This window comes from Amphibalanus amphitrite, unplaced genomic scaffold (assembly GCF_019059575.1).
Source record: "Amphibalanus amphitrite isolate SeventyFive unplaced genomic scaffold, NRLGWU_Aamphi_draft 000820F_arrow, whole genome shotgun sequence".
In the NCBI taxonomy this organism is placed as follows: Eukaryota; Metazoa; Arthropoda; class Thecostraca; order Balanomorpha; family Balanidae; genus Amphibalanus; species Amphibalanus amphitrite.
The window spans coordinates 103,236-119,402 of NW_024882314.1; the positions used below are offsets into that span (position 1 = coordinate 103,236).

At 51.0% G+C, this 16,167-nt stretch overlaps 1 protein-coding gene across 3 annotated transcripts in view; it reads left to right on the plus strand.

The window, feature by feature from the left end:
• Positions 1–16,165, plus strand: part of LOC122366619 (mucin-5AC-like) — a 42,612-nt gene extending 26,447 nt beyond the window's left edge. For all 3 annotated transcript variants that reach the window (XM_043339076.1, XM_043339077.1, XM_043339078.1), the window contains 4 exons: positions 9,711–9,797; positions 10,683–10,862; positions 11,260–12,416; positions 13,099–16,165. In XM_043339076.1, coding sequence (XP_043195011.1) covers positions 9,711–9,797; positions 10,683–10,862; positions 11,260–12,416; positions 13,099–15,114 — 3,440 coding nt within the window. In that variant the 3' untranslated portion in view covers positions 15,115–16,165. The remainder of the gene's footprint in view (positions 1–9,710; positions 9,798–10,682; positions 10,863–11,259; positions 12,417–13,098) is intronic.
• Positions 16,166–16,167: the final 2 nt, after the last annotated feature.

A 16,167-nucleotide genomic window follows, 5' to 3' on the forward strand; every position in this document is an offset into this window, starting at 1 on the left:
GTAAGTAGGTACCTACCTGCTTTCCTGCTGTCTTCATAAAGCATACCTAATGAAGTTGTCAAATTTGTAGCACATTTTCAACACTTTCATATCAATATGGTTCAGTGTGGCATGTAACCTAGCTAGGTTCATTATGTTCAGGGTTCAATTCAGAAGATCTCCGCATAACTCACATAAGAGACAGACGGGGGCTTTACATGGGGTAGATGGCCTGATGACTTAGCTGGAATATGGCCAAAATTAAATTGACAACTTTTAGGTGAAAGGTGGTGATTTGGGTTAAGGGGCGTTTGTTGAAGTCAACTACTGGGTTATTTTGCACCCATTAAATGAAACTTCTGCTCCAATTCTACCCATTGAACCTCAATATCATGATCCACCTGTCCATCACTAGGTATCCTTCCTTATTACAAAGAAACTTTGAATGGCATGGCAATTTATAATTTTAAATGACAATATTTTTGTTTCTTCTGTAGGTAGGTAGGTAGGTAGGTAGGTACACCAGACTGCTATGGACACTTTTCCAAGTTGGTGGGGCAAAAAAACCTAATGTATATCTTGGTTTGAGTCGTTTGATTGAGTTGATTGATTCCTTTCATTGTCGCGTTTGAGTCGATTGAATCAATTCCCGAAAACTGCTCTGACTTGATTGATTTGATTGGTTTCCCAAATTTGTCGTGATTGAATTGATTGCTATTGATTGAGTCGTATACAACCCTGGCTGGGACAAACATCTGTGCCGGTGGTGGCCTGTTATTACAGGAACTTCTACTTTGGATATCTCAGGAAACTGGCAGGTCACCATTTCTAGGCCAGCTGTGGACATTTTTGATGGAGAAGCCAAGAAATGTGCCAAGGGCGAAGAGCATACTGTAACTAACGAGCTACAGAATATGACGGAGACGCCGGGGGCACTAATCGTTTGGCCGAACGGGGAAGAGCACTCGATCCGCGCCCCGGCAGGTTACCTGTGCTCCAGCTTCCGAGCTGAGATGGTCGCCCTCCGAGCTGCTCTCTCCTAGCTGCTGGAGAACCCACCGCACGCCGAAGACACCATCGTAGCCTGCACCGACTCGCAGTCCGCCCTCGCCGCCATCCGAGGTGGCTGGGCCGCCCAGCACTCCTCGCTCGGAGTGGACATCTGGAGAGCCCCCTGGGGACTGACAGCTGGAGGCCTGTTGGTCTACCTACAGTGGGTGCCCTCACAATGCAGGTTTGAGGGCAACGAGAGGTCCGACACCATCGCCAAGAAGGCAAACATACTCGACTAAAAACAAATCCTTATAGACGTCCAGAAGGCCCACTGGGCCGCCGCCAGAGTGGCGAGGGCTCGCACCGTCGGGGCCTGGCCAGCCGGCTGGTTCCACCAGCTGACGGGGATCGACTCCCGCCCACCGTTGCCGGCGGCGACCGGCCAGCGGCGGTGGACATCTGCACCAGCTCCGCGCCGGCCACTGGACAAGCTCCTCCCAATGGCGCCACAGAGTCGGGTTGGCGCCCTCCTGGCTGTCGGGGTGCAACCAGTACGACGACCGACAATGCCGACGACGACCGCACTCTACCCGTCTGCTGAGAGGAGGCGGACAGCCCAAGCATGTCCTCCTGCGGTGCCCTGATGGGCACCCGACATCGCCTGATGGCGACCATCAACCCCAACATGGAGGAGGTGCGGGGCGGCAGCATCGTGGTGGCCCTGGGGGCCGCCCACAGGTCCCTTCAGAGCTGCTCGGCTACGTCTCCATGGGACGAAGGGACACAATAAAAGCAACAATAGCTACAGCATGACAACGTGATGGGAACGACCGTCACAAGAGCTATCGCCTTATCATTCAGCACCGAGTGGAAAACGAGCAGACGGAGGGATACGTTGCAATTGGTGATGCGCATGTGCGAATGTGTGAAAGTGCGACTATGTGTAGATGCGTGGTGCGAAAAAGTGGGTAGCAGAGAAGAACAGCGAAGACACCGTTGCAGCAGACACACATTTTCCCGTAAAGTCCCCCATCGGCATTACCGCCAACCTTTACCACCAGCGCGGTCGGTGCACTGTCGCGCGAGTTTGTAGCCAGCCATGTCAGAGATGTGAACAATCCAGCACAAAGGGGAAGAAGAAAGGGATGATAGCCGCCCTTTCTCGCTGGATCCCGCGGTGAAAATGGACTAACGCCATTTTCAAGCCCACTGGTGCAATGTGAGATGAACTTGACATGAGGACATCAATGGGTGTCGATGAACGTGAAATGATGTTCCAATACAGATTCATATCGACCAGAAGCCTTTCTTATTCTGAGCTACGAGCAATAGATAGTACAAAAACAAAATATATTACATAAAATTCAGCCTGTCGACAGGAAACAATAAAAGGGTATTGTGCTACAACATATGGGTTCATATTACGGCTTCAGAAATTTGGGCCTCCAATGCTGATTTCCCAAATCAGCGCACAGTCCATATATAGAGAAGTCTGTGGATCAAGACATGAATGCGGCAAGTCTTATTGAATGATCTGGCACAACCCAGACAATCGGCTTGCTGACACGACCAGATTCTACAATTGCATACCTTAGTTATGTGCTCATCCCTCTGATAAGACAGCCTTATAGAGTAACTTCGAAACATACTGCAGTAGGTTTGCTAAGCCTGCACTAATATAGGTACTCTTGCGCCAAATTTCCTTACATAGCGGGCACTGTGAGCAAAAAAAAATCGCATATGCGACCCTTCTGAAACTGTTACGTTCGCTATCCTCTATTGTGTCAGAGCTGCAGAGAACGTGTCGAAATTTGTTATCTCTCAATCGATACGGTCACGCCGGCGCATAAGTTTGAAATCTCACTAGCCTTGGTGACCTATTTTTTTATCTAGCGTCTGCTGATAGAAAGGGAAACAATCCTCGAGATCACTGGAATTGGCATTAACAAGAAACAGCCTCCATTTATGTTGCATTCATGCTCTAAACAGTGTGCATAATAGCTAGTGTATTACAAAACTTTTATGGCATGCACTCGCCTACAAGTCCTTGACCATGAGCATTTTGCATTGTTAGGCATAAACATCAGTTAAAATAAGTATGAGAACCAGATAAACTTCCATTACGTTATACAATAGACGTAACCAAGCAACTTATGCAAAAGCCAAACCATCCGGTAAAGCAGAACAGTCACAATGTCAGCGGCCTTGACTCTTGCCTTAATTTCACTGCTTCATCTCCCTTCGGCATGACATGCAGCATCCTGAGCAGAGCAATCAGCTCCCTGTGGCGCCTGCCGATCGATTTTCTTCGACGTCGCAACTGGCGCCGCTGTCGCGTCCGACGGGCGTCGTTTTCGCCACCGTCTCGGCGCTACGTTTCATCCCGGAGTCGGTGCACCGTAACCGCTCTCACTGTCTCTGCTCGCTGTGGACGACCCCCTGTCACGCCAGATGACGGCGGTCTGCTTGGCTGCGCTGACACACATCTCTCGCACTCTGTCCGCCTCTCCGTCGCTCTGTCTCTCGTTCTGCACGGCCCATTCCCTGCTTCGGTGTGGTTTTTGGTCAGCCATGGGACCCAGTTCTACCTTGTCCCAGGCTGGACGGGGCCAGGCTGAGACTGGCTAGTGGCTATACTCCATCACGACTTTTCTCCCTTCCTCCTGTCCCGTTTTATGCGTATCCCATCCCATCCCGTCCAGTTCATGGCGTTTCTGCAGTTCCCGTGCTCCTTCAGTCTGTCCCCGTCTGGCCTGTCGGTTCCATTTATCCTATCCTTATCACCGTTTACTTCGCCTCGCCCCACTTAGCCTCGTTCACACTCCTCCCATCCACTTCCTTTTCCCATCGTGACTCATCTCATTCCCTCCAATCCCTCTCTCCGGTTACATTTCATCCCGCTTTATGCCATCCGTATTTCCACCGTTCCATCTAATCCATCCCGTCCCGTCTTTCCACGTCCCATCACGGCTAAACTCAGTCTGCAGCAGCGAAGGCCTGTCGCCGACAGTCGCCGGCGTACTGTCGCCGACAGCCGCCGGCGTTCTGTCGCCGACTGCGTGTCATTCCAGGCGACAGCTGTCGGTCCGGGGCGCCACGCCGATGACTCGCCGCGCCGCCACCGCCGCAGCTGCCGCCGTGCGCCGTTTTTGTAGACGCACCACAGTTGTCTTGAGGCTGGGTGGAGCGCTCCAGGCGGTATGATGTATGTTCGCCTGGAAATGAACTTGTGCGGCACACACAGTACAGATGAGAATACAGCATCGGGTTACGCGGTCAGGTCACCTGAGAAAATATCGACATGGGAGCAGGAACACGCGACGTTTATCAAAAGAATGCAGTGTGATGGGCGAACTCGAGAACGACCCTGACCTAGCTTGTTTCGAACGAGGCAATACTACATCCCAGGTTATTAAAGTGTCACAGAAAGACTTGCTTGTTTACTATGAGTTATAGATGTGTGATATTCATTGCGCTGTTTGCGCACAGCAAGGAAGACGAATGTGTGAACATACTATACCGGCAATTATTTCTAGTATTCAAAGGTTGCAGCTACGTGACCTTATCCTTGAAACCGCAAAAAAAATCACCGAGCGGCTTTTCACATGATATATCTCTTCTGTTTTCAACGGTAAATTCGCCTTCCGTCCACTTTTAAGCATTTTTAAAGCCTTATCTGTCTTAGCAGCCGTCGATCATTTCTTACTACTTAATTGTAGCAAACATGAGTGGCGATGAACATAATTCCCAGGAAGAGCACTGTGCATCAACTATTTAGAACTCGCTCGCTTTACCCCAAGGTCGGACACGGACGGACCACTGGTGGAACGATTACACAAACCACAATAGAGCCAACCGTTAGCCCCCTGGGGCAGTGCCCTGGTCACCAGAGTTGGGCAACAGCCATCATCATACCTCCATGGTTGTCTACTGATGGACTCCGCTGAGGTCGAGACGTAAACCCAGTTCGGCCAGTCCGCAGCGACACCGGCGAATTTAGTTAACCATGAGTGCAGGCTGCATTATAACTAACGCGTCTGTACCCGGAGAACCCTCTACGATCTCGTCCGACATGCTGAGAGTGTCAGACAATGAGCCGTAATTGCTGGTTCGCTTTCTACCACGCCCTTGTGAGCCAATTAAGGCCGGTTTGACCCGGTAACTATGCTCCATCTTTCACCGGTAGCCTTGAATGGCAGTCATAAATGGCCATTTGTCGGACAATTGTCCACCAAGTGATCTGGTTCAGCAATTTGGCAGCAGAGTTGATCTGTTTTAACTGCGCTGACCCTGCCCAAGCAGACGTGTTAACTCGCCTGCAGTTTGGCTCTCCTGTGTAGGGAGGGGCCCTCCGGTTAGAAGCTCCCAGATGGGCCGATCTGATAGGGTTAGATACCATAGAGCACTCGAGCCGCTGGCCAATAACCTTGCGTCACCCATCTTGGAGTGGAATATGGTGCTCTCAATATTCATCGGTCAATATTTAGGGGATCATCTATCAAGCATGGACAGCTAAATTGTGGGCGATTGAATCTCTATGGGCTGGCCTCGTTTTACGACAATAACATGAGCATGGTATATCCCAAGTGTTGGTATGCACCCTGCTTTTATTTAACATTGATTAGGTGCATAGAATGCTAGGTAAGTGGTAGTGCAACCTTGCGGACCACCATACTTTAAAATTAAAGGTTCATTTATCCTATGAACAGGAATGCTTATATTAAATATGAGTGCTTGTTTCCTTTATAATGGGATGAATGCGCATTGCGCACAAAAAGCTTTAAAAAACATAATAACGTTTAATAGCCAATGTCTCACGGTGGGTTTGACAAGCTTGAACAGTTCTGTGATCTTGTCATTTATCTTCTAACATATACCTTTTCAATTCACTCAATACTAAATACTAATCCACAAAGCACTACCTTCATACATTCCCTCTCCTAAGACACACCCTATCCTCCTACCACGCCCGCCACGCCATTCCATGGTTTCGGGTGATTAGCGTGTTAATTCGCTCGCTTTCCACACCGCAGTGCGGTCATGACCTTGGTGCCATTGGCCACACCGAGTTAGCGTCGGTCATGCATACTGAGATAGCCGGGGCGGGGCGCGGCGGCCGGCTAGGCAGGCGCCTATAGGCAGGTCGGGCGGGCAGGACCGGGCCACCAGGCCGCCGCCACCGCCGCCGCCGGCCCGCCGCTGCCGTCGGTGTCTGATGACTGCGTGTGGTCAAGGTCGCAGCCCCGCCCAGTCCCGCCGACCCCACCCACCGCGGTCGGACGGCCCGACAGCAGAGACGGGTCCCGACCGGTCCAAGAGCACGTAACGGTCCCTATGGGCCCCGTGTCGGCACAGGTGACAAACAAACAATGCTCAGGGGATGGGTTTGACGGGAATGGCTGACGGTTTCCGACTGCTCTCGGCAAATGATCAACGAGATGATCGCAGCCTGCCTGGTTACTAAGAGCAATGTCCTTCAGAATCGAATGATCTAGTTTTTTACCCATTCATCCTTCGGCTCTAAGCTATGCGATTTTCTGCCAACCATCATCTCAAAGGATATTATCTTCTATCGTCTTCCGACCTTGTCTGCCCTCAGCGATGTCCCCGAGAGCAGTCTGATATACATCTGAATGGTGACCAGTTCTACCTGTTGATTGACGGATTAATTCAGCTGTGAGTGAGAGATTTCGTAACGGAATTATTCAGGAGTGGACGAGCATTGGCCACTGGACATCAATAATCAAAGAACGATCAGAGACCTGTCAAAATTTGTAGTAATCTGTTCATTGTCAATCACAGGTAATGGGGATAAGATGTCAGCATCGTTCAGCCTCAGACATGCAGCATGTCGCATACGGTGCATAGTTTAATTGCAGTCACAAAAGTGACTGCGATTGGCATGGCTCTGTAGTCGCGCGTTATCCAATTGCCGCACTTAAAATTGTCAGTTACAGTCGCAGTGACCCGGAGTAACTACACCTACTCGTATCTTTACTCTAAAGTCTAAGTTGACAGTCCGTCTTTGTGTCTGCCTCGACATTCAAAGTCTCAGTGGCAGAACACAATCAGCGTTTGTTCGATATGCCGTGGCAGGTGTGTTTGGTATACTCGGATACGGCTTGTGGGCACTGGTAACTACCTGGCGTCACGGACACTGGATCTGATGTCGTGGATCCCGACACACTCTGGTTTTGAACGACCCGGGGGCGGTCGGCGACGCTTTCTCACTCACACGTCCTGGGCGCGGAGCGACCCAGAGGCGGACTCACGGCCGGCGGGGTGAGGGCTTTCTTATGATTAAAATGATCTCTCTCCTGTATACTATTGGGCAGACAAGAGTGGTCATGAAAAACTCCGATGCTGAAGCTCATTTTTGTAGCCTTATACAAATGCGACCTTAGTTTTGTCGGAAGAATTGGTTCCAAGATGTGCATTATAGTCATTTCCCGCTTATAAATTTTCACCATTTTTTAACACCCTCAAATTCATTTGGATCATCTTTCATGTTCCGCACCTTTAAGCCTGCCACACATGAACGAAAAACAATAACAAGTGAAAAGCCATTACTACCACAGTCACACTTTTGCCCCGATGTAAACAATACAACTGCGTTCCAAAGCTGCGTACGATCACTGACCCTTCGTCTCGCCTTAATTATGTAGACCAGAGTACCTGAGCGACACTCTTCACAAACGCTGTTAAGAACTTGAGGTGGCTTCGTGGCTCCACCAAGACTTCTTCTCATCGTGGCTGCGCCGTGAGAGCCGCTGTTTTTCTCTGCTCTGGGAGGTGTCCGACGGCTGCTCACTCGCTCCTTTCCACGGTGAATGCCGCTGTCCCAGGAGACGGTGTCCCAGTATTTGCCCAGTGATGATGCGCTAGGGTGAGTTCGTACGGTACTGCGGTAGCCTTTGGGCGACTCAGACGACACTGAGTGTGCTGAATCATGTGTGCGCGACGACGCGTGATCTGCGGTTTTACGCCAAAGCACGTCGGCATGATTCTTACAAGGGAACAGATTGAACACGTAACACATTCGTTGTAGATCTCAGAAGCGATATAACCGAATTTGATTCCTTCCGCTTCAAAAAGAAAAATTTACAGTTTTAAGAATCCGAACATCTCAAGATACTGTCAAACAACCCAGTGCAGACTGCAGAGATTACGTCTCGTGTGGGTCTATTTTTTCTTCCTCTAAGCATGACCTCCTCCGTGCCGTATGGCGCCTCGCCAGGCAGCCCACCGGGCGCTGTATCCCGGAGAGCTGCTAAGGAGTCAGATGGTGAGCAGACAGACGGCGACCGTTCAGAGTCCCGCTGAGACCCGCTGCGGAGAGCTGGGTCACGGCGCCACTGCTCCGCTGCTGGGGCAGCCCGGCCCAGTGGACGCGGTATAGACTCAGTGGCATAGTGAAACAGTCACACAGTGACAACTGACAATAGACAGGGAGGTGTATAATAGGTAGATGATGCTGATATTGATACATGGGGTGATGCCTGTCCTGATACCAGTCCTGATGCTATTTCTGATACCAGTCCTGATACTAGTCCTGATGTCAGTTCTGGAACCAATCTTGATGACACGGACAGTACCAAAACTGATAATGTTAAATAATAGATACGATATCTATCACGAGAAAGACGGTACATACCATTAGTGGCGACTCATCGGAAGAGGAGATGACTGGAAGTAGATCTTAAAAGATTCAGTAAAAACTTTGGTCACGTACTTATTATTCGACCAAGCTCACAGGAGAATCACCGTTTTATCGTGATCGAATCGTCATGCTGTTTCTTGTGCCTTATGATGTTTAGCGATAGGATCCCTCCCAATCCTGAAAGATCGATTTCAGTCTTTGTCGTTATAACCCATCCTTGAGCCCCTGAGAAGAAAGACGCGCCTCAGATACCATCTCAAGGGCAGTTCGGTAGTCTGATGCGGATACGCCCGTATATACTCTGGACCACGCTCAGTCCTCATGGGTCCCGGAGGCATCTCGGTAGGTGTAATTATTCGTCCAGTTCGAGTAGCCATCAGACAAGTAGCCAAGGCCGCTTCCTGCTCCGCGAGCTTGCTCGCCGCTCGGGTACCCTCAGACTCCGGAGCGTTCTTCTCAGTCACTTCGATAAAACAGTCATTAGCATATATTTGTTGAAATCGTTGTCAACAAATGATGAAAGGGATAGAAGTGATGGCTGGAGATGACAGGCATGCTAATTGAAAATAATTAGCGGCCTTGTGATGAAGGAAGTGCAGTGGAGGGTGATTGGATGATATGAAGCAATGAGCATTGCGTCGTGCACAATATGCTTATTATCGTACACCAAACTGGTAATGACTGTGCGAACAATAATGTGCGTGTTTTCATGAGTACTAACAAGGTGATTAGCCTTGTGTATTTCCCTCTGCGTATGATTAGTTGCCAGTTTGATTGCAAATCCAGCACATATGTTGGACCATCTGGGCTCTGGCCCAGAGAACCGTTGCGAAAAGCAGAGCATCGACAGCATGTCGCTGAAAGAAACCAGTCCCTGACGTAACAAGAGTGACAATCGCTTAACACGGGCTGCGTAAGCGCTACGGTTCTTTTATTCGGAGCTATTCAAAGTGCTCTGTGGCCCCAAAGTTACAGAGCTGCCGTTAGATTTAATTACCTAATCCACGGAGTTCGATACCCATTACGTGAGGAATAGCCGGGCGTTTTTGCTGACCCGTCCGTTTGCCTTTTTCGACAGATGCTCGGCAGCCCAAGGGAGTGATCGGACAGTTGAACACGCTGATTGTCGGCCCTGATCACTTCGAACCGCACTACACAACCTCCGGTGAGTACAGGAGCGCTATAGGATCGCTGATGCTATAGTGGGCACGGTACGCACAGTTGCAAGGTGCTACAATATGCGCGAAAGAAAATCAAAGTTTTTACCATTAATGTCAATTACAATATCATTGATGCAAACTAATCAATATATCATTTTGTTATCTTTTCGCTATTGATTGCTGATTCATGGTGCGAAGCGTTTTTTGTTAGATTTAGATCGTTTTTTTTTAATAAGTAAAGCATTGCCCGAGAGATAAGGTAAAATGCTCCTTGGTTAACTTATCAGTTCTCTCATGCACTGAAATTTAGCATCATTTTTAACTTTTTGGCATGTCTTTATCCATCGTCACCTATTGGTCGAAACAGAAATAACTACAACAACTCTTATTACGGAAGTGATGTCGGGTTCACCACTCGCATTTGATAGTAGGTCATGATTAGAGGGAAATTCACTGATCCCGAACATTTTGTTCACGCTCCGATGCGCTTCCTAACGTGCCCTCCATCGTACCGATCCATTATGATGGCTAAATGTCCTCGCTTATATGATTTGGAGATAGGAAAAGACGGCATACTTTATAGCAGTTTCACGTGCATCCCTTGTGTAATTTACCGACAGGTTCGGTCTGGCTATTTTTCATAAATAAAATAGGCTAAGGCGTAATTATTCTCCTTATCAATGAATTTACAAGCGACTGACTTTATCAAGCTCAAATCCGTAAATTTTTCTACCTATACATACCGATAAATTCGCAAACAGTTGCTCGTTTCCCTTGTGCCAAAGTCCCCCTTCTATTCCTCACCTCCATTACGGGAGACGGCGTCAAACCGCACCCTCTCACCCGTCCCATGCCTTTACCTCTCTCAGTGACGTGACCTCTGGTTCCAGCCACGCCGGCGGTGACCCGGACTCGTCAAAAGGTCACCTCTGCGCCGCCGCCGACCACCGACCAGCCGAGTGTCGAAAGAAAAACAGAGTTCGCAACAAAGACCATCTATGGGTTCCTGGATTTCATCACCACTGTCGGCGACACAGTCATGGTGTTTACACCCAACTCGAAGACGCAAGGTGAGACGCAGGTTAATTTGGGTACAGCAGGCACAACGGGACGGATTTTGATGGATGGGGATCGGGAGTTTCGAAAAGGCGGGCTGATGAAGAGAGATGGGTTTGAGCGGTGCTCCTGCTCATGTTACAGAAACATGGAAGTTTTATTATTTACGGAAATAAAGACCCCACGTTGCAAGGCAGTTGATGAACGGATATTATGTTTTATGAACAAATAAGTTCCGTATGTGCAGTAAAAAAAAAAATTGAAGGCCGAAACCAGTCAAACTCTTTGTGATACTGACCATAATTATCGCCTACATATAAACAACTAAAATGAAAATTAACACTCTCTATTGTTAGCTAGTGCACAGGAGTCGATCGTCATTCATTTACCCCTGCCTCTCACTCTTTTCAGACTCAAAACGACAGTCGAGCACCGTGTCACCCGGTCCGTCGGTGACCGCCCTCCACCGTCTGTCACCATCCGCCGTCTCTGGGTCACCCCAGCTGACCTCTGCCGCCCCCGGTGACCCCGTCCCCAACACCCCTCGTCCGGTGACGACAGAAGCGCTGTTCGCCACTCCAGCTGCGCTCAGTCTGGAGAGCTCCTTCGAGAACTCGTTCGACAGCGCCTTCGGCAGTGTCCGTCCCGCCACTAACCGGTGGTCTGCGGTGCGGCGTCGTGGACCTCAGACACAGAGGCGAGCACCGCCGCCGTCCCGGGTACAGCCGACCCCCAAAACGGCGCCCACGCTCGATCAAGGTCCTTTCCAGCCGATGGCCCCGCACCCGACACTCGTTCCCATTCTGATCGAGGCCACCGCCACGCCTACCGTCCAGATCCCACCCGAGACGAGAGTCTCGCTCAGACATAACGTCGGTTACAGAGTGAAACAGCGGCCCAGCCGACGGCCCACGACCGCACCGTTCAGGCTGGATTTCCAGTCACCGCCTACCCCACCACCAACCCCGGAGCCAGTGGAGACTCCTACCCCGGGTCGGCTGGTGCTCTCATCGATTGACGTTCGTCCCACCGGCCTGGTGACAACCTTCGGGGGCACAGATGTCACTGGTATCCTAACCACCGTCCATACCACCAGCGTCATCGGCACCTACATCCGCGGGAGATACGCCCAAGTCCTTCAGTCCAGCAGCACCATCTTTTCATCAAAAGCAGTTCAAAGAACCATTCAGCCTTCCGCCAGACAGACTGCGCATCTGAGCGCCACCGCAGCTGAAGGAGCTTCATCCGCTCCACCGGCGCCGCTGGAGTCGGACATCCTACCTCTGGAGAAACTCTTCGGAGGTCTGGACGGTGACGAGGGAGGCGGAGCTGAGAGTGTGTTCGCCGACCTGGTGGCGGCGGGTTCGCGTCCTTCCAGAGAGGTGGTGGTGGCTCCGTCCCGGCCGTCTCGGTTCACTCTGAGGAGGAGAGGGTCGCCGTCACGACTGCCAACCTCCAGTTCCAGTTCCATTCGTCGGAGGCAGAAGAAGGAGGAGGAGAAGGAGGAAGAGACGACCACCCTGCCGCCCAGACGGTCCTACTCCAGCGGAAGGATCAGGAATAGGAGCGTGAGTAATCGAGGGTATCACTTGTAGGAAGGGAGATTTGTATCGGTACTCGAGATATTATTGCATTTTACGTTGTCAGAGTTAAATAGCTATATTTATCGGCGTATCTAGTGTATTATTTTTTTTAATATGTGAGATGGTGCTTTTTGCCATGATGAATAGATATATAAATGTACAAAAATGATCAATAACGTGGCAGAAATGTAAAACTTTTATTGTAAAATAGGCCAAATATGAGAATGAGCTTTCGCTTTACAGCATCATCAGATTCATTCGAAAGAAGTGAAACGGCATCAGCATCATATGAATCTGATGATGCTGTAAAGCGAAAGCTCATTCTCATATTTGGCCTGTTTTACAATAAAAGTTTTACATTTCTGCCATGTTATTGATCATTTTTGCATATTTATAATTATTAATTTTGTTTAATTTGAGCGCCATTATTTACGACGCTGATAAGTTTATTGATCTCGGTCGATAACCCTTCAAATGATTGTCCGATGTCAATACTTAGCTATGCTAAATGTAACGAACAAATAGTGATATCGGTCGCATATCAGAATGATGCATTTTTACTTTTACTTTCCACAGATCTGTATGATAACTTACCATTCTTTAACTAAGCGTCGAAACTACCATCCCTGTCTCACACTAACGCAGTTCACCTCTGTCTCCCGTACAGCGCGGCCCGTCGGCGTCCGAGCGACGCAAGCAGCAGCTGCTAGAGAAGCGTCGTCAGAAGCTCTCCGAGGAGGAGCCCACTCCGACCGCCGCCTCCCTGCTGCAGCGGCCTCGCCAGAAGAAGGCCGAGCCGATCCCCCGACAGTCGTTCGGCTCCAGGACTTCGCAGCGACCCGAGCGAGCCCGCGGGAGTCAGAGGTACACCAGCAGCCGCGACTCGCAGCCCCAGTACTCAGAGAGACTGAGCTACCCGCAGGCGGCCGGCAGCATCGTCCGGCCTCAGTACGCAGACAGGGAGAGTACGACATCGTACGAGGACCTCCGGGCGCAGTATTATGATACTCGAGACCAGTATAAGGATACTGTCAGCCAGCGGTATGAAAGCACCAGGCGACCACAGCAGCAGGAGTACCAGGATACCAGACAACAGTACCAGGACCCGAGGCAGCAGTACCAGGACTCGAGGCAGCAGTACCAGGACCCCAGACAGCAGTATCAGGACATCAGACAGCAGTACCAGGAGCCGATCACCAGGAGGCCGCTGCAGTCCTCCCGTCTGCGTGTGACCCATCCTCCGCTGACACAGCCCACTCCCCGCCCCAGGACCCGGCTCACCCGTCCAACCCGTCCACCGACCACCGAGCCTCCCACCCCTCCTCCCACCCAGCCCACTCCTCAGTACGTGGACGAGCTCTACGGTCCCGCAGACTACTACTATGACTACGTGGACTACGACGCCGTCCCCACCACGGAGGAGACCGTCGCGCCAACCACAGTCTCAGGAAACAGTAACGGAGACGAGACTCAGATCCTCGCGGTCAGCACTTTCAGGCCAGAGGGAGCCACTGACTTCTATCAAGAGATTACGACGTTGAAGACGTTGAGGCACATCTCGCTAGGTCGCTACACCAACAGCCAGTGGATCACGAAGACGCAGACGCGGACGGTGGAGGTAGAGCCGACCATCGCGCCCTCCCCATCTCAGGTCATACCTCCTTCTTCGACCCTAACGCCATCTGTGCTTCTCGTCGCCACCACCACCACGACTCCGAGACCCGAGATCGAGAACCTCCTCGGTTCCCCAAGCGAAGCACCTGCCGTCATGCTTCCTCCGGTACACCTGGACCCGAGCTCTCCCAGCCTTCCACTTCACACCATGACTGAGACGTACAGCACCACACAGCTGGTGCTGAAGTCGTCAGTGATCCCGCTGGTGATCGCAGACAACACGAGATCTTTCACCATCACCCAGACCTACCATGTGACGCGTGTCGTCACCGCGCTCAAGACCATGCCACCTGTGGAGCTGTTCGACGAGCGTTCGGCACTGTCGGATGCGCAGTTGGAGGGTTCGCATTCTACCAACCATCTGGATATCGATGGATTCCCCGAGGCGGATAGTCTGGAAAGCATTGGAGGAAGGTTTGATCCGGACCTTCTCGAGAAGAGCACGCATCCGGAGATGCTGGCGCTGCATGGCAGTCAGGACAAACCAGCGACAGAGGAGGCGAAGCCTGCGACTCAGGCGACTGCTGAGGCGACGCCAGTGGCGACCCCGTCAGGAAACCCGGTGATAGCGCCCGCTCCAGTAGCCACCCCAGCTCTGCCAGCTCTTGGCAGCAGCTCGTCTCCCCTAGACCAGATGGGGCAGCTCGGTCAGCTGGCGCAGCTCAGCCAGCTGGCCCAGCTGGGTCAGACAAACCAGCTGGGCGGGTTGGGGCAGCTGTCCCCGCAGCAGCTGCTGTACCTGCAGCTGCTCAGCCCGTACCTCGCACAGCTGAACCCGGCGGCGGCAGCAGCGCAGGCGGCGACAGGACCACGTACGGTCGTCTCTTCTTCACCAGTGTTTGTCACCACGACTGTCACCAACACCAACCGGCGGCCGGTGGTGGTGACGTTCCGCGCGACACCATCCACCGCTTACATCACCAGCACCACAGTGGTGTCGACGGTGCTGACGTCGTATGTCACCAGTACTATGACCATGGCGCCGGCACAGCCCTCCTTCTTCGGGTAGGAGCGCCGGTTTAGCGCGAAGTGCTGCTAAAGACTACGCCACTATGACGTGCCGTTTGCCGACTCGTCTGTTTCCAAAGTAAAAACTCAAGCTGGATGACTTGATGATGCGAGGTGCGCGTAAGAAGTGCGTATTTAGTGCTTGCTGCGCCCTCGTGAACATTTAAGCATCGGTAAACCGATGTTCGGGTGCATGGAATGACATTTACGAGCTCAGATGTGTTCATAGACAGTTTGCATCAGCTCGGAGATGCTCAAGAGCAAACCGGAAGCGCTCCAACAGACATCGGGTCAAGAGTGCTCTGACGGAGACACAGTCTGCTTGGAACCTTTTCAATCAGCCTGGTGGGGAATCCATAGCGGGAAATGACCTTCAGAGCAGGGATTCAAACGATCGTTGCGTTCAAGTTTGTCAGGCTTGCTTGTTGTCCCAAGCAAAGGGACACCGAAGTGACAAACGAGCACATCTAACGTGAAATGTGACAGTATCGCGGATTCGCGAGAGCCCTCTGTGTCTCTACAAATAAGGCGTTTGGTGACGCGACGGAAACAATTCTTCACTCTGAGCATTCTTGCCGTGTTCGATGCGGCTCCGTGAGCCTACGTGGACTCTTGAGTGGGGATTGTGTATTATGAGGTGAAAAGGAAATGTTGCTCACATGCAGTGAGTGTACTGTTACCATCTCAAGTCGTCTTATATGGTGCGTACTGCGTAGTTCACCTGTTACGACTACAACAAATATGTAAGTTAGTCTTATGAATGAGACGTTGATCGTATTGTATTAGTTTCGTTGTAAATGCATGGGAGATCTGAATGATGATAGACCATTGTCTTAGGAACCAAGCAGGATTTTTCAGCTTTCCTGTGTAATTTGTGCAGGCTTATTTCAGTAGACGTTGAAGCTATGGACGTTGATAGGAAGATCTTGGTAGCGAGGCACAGTTTTAAAGGGAAACATTACAATGTTAGTTCCTCTACGTGTCTCTTTCGCTGTTTTGTATCTTGTGATATGCCATTGATGTAGTGAAAATATAAGACGGTGACAATCAAATG